The sequence below is a fragment of the Octodon degus genome, unplaced genomic scaffold, assembly GCF_000260255.1.
Source record: "Octodon degus isolate 3935 unplaced genomic scaffold, OctDeg1.0 scaffold00084, whole genome shotgun sequence".
Taxonomy (NCBI): Eukaryota; Metazoa; Chordata; class Mammalia; order Rodentia; family Octodontidae; genus Octodon; species Octodon degus.
In genome coordinates, this window is record NW_004524660.1 from 788031 (window position 1) to 788988 (window position 958).

Genomic DNA, 958 nt, shown 5'->3' on the forward strand with positions numbered 1-958 from the left:
CCATGAATGGTCAATATAATTTCACTTGACTCAAAAGAGAAGAAATGCTTGGGCAAGAAATATTCCTGTATTCAGTATTACAGAAGCATAATTGTAAGAACAAGACAAGAAGATAGGAAGTATCTGAGTGTGCAATGCTGACTTCAGTTTTTCTCCTGTTAAGTCAGTTCTGCTCTTCAGAATTTTGTAAAGCTAAGAACAAACACTCACCACACCCTACGAATTAACAGCTGAGATCATGTGCAGGGAGGAAAGGAAGTAATACTTTATTAAAATAGATTGGTTTTCAGAGACGTTTTAAGTTCACAACAAAATTGAACAGAAAGTAGAGTCCCCATATGTCCTGTGACCCTATACAGGCCCAGCCTTCTTACTATCAAAATACCATTCCTTGTATCTTCACTTCATTTGAATCAATGTCAGTGTTAGAGAAATCAGGAACAGAAGGAGATGGAAGTTAACTTGGCTCCATGAGCTGCACTCGCTCGTCCTCTCGCACTGCACACGCCAGCCGCAGCCACTACCATGAGCAGACCCCTTCTGACAGCCCTCGGCGCGCAGGCAGGGGCGCCTCTCCCTCCTCGGCCCCGCAGTGGAAAGTTAAGTTTGGAGAGGGTTGGCGAGAGGAACATGGACATGAAGAAGAGGATCCACTTGCAGCTGAGGAACCAAACCCCAGGAGCTGTTTGAAGACTTGTCTTGGACAATTGAAAATCAAATGATGGAAAAATTAAGGGCTTAATAGCTGAATTTACAAACTTAGAGTTCCTCAGTTTAATAAATGTACGCTTGCTTTCAGTTTCAAATCTTCCCACATTACCTAAATTGTAAAAGCTTGAGGGGCAGGGGAGATGGCTCGGTAGAATAAGAGCTTCCCTGGCAAGCACAAGGGCCTGAGTTCAATCCCTTGGTTCCATAAAAATAAGGAAGAAAGGAAGGAAGGATGGAAGGAAGGAAG

General features: G+C 43.4%; 1 protein-coding gene across 1 annotated transcript in view; it reads left to right on the forward strand.

Moving 5' to 3' along the window:
* The first annotated feature begins 525 nt into the window (after window positions 1-525).
* LOC101559850 (acidic leucine-rich nuclear phosphoprotein 32 family member B-like) overlaps window positions 526-958 on the forward strand; it is a 1183-nt gene continuing 750 nt past the window's right edge. The window contains exon 1 of the mRNA XM_012515952.1: window positions 526-684. Coding sequence (XP_012371406.1) covers window positions 526-684 — 159 coding nt within the window. The remainder of the gene's footprint in view (window positions 685-958) is intronic.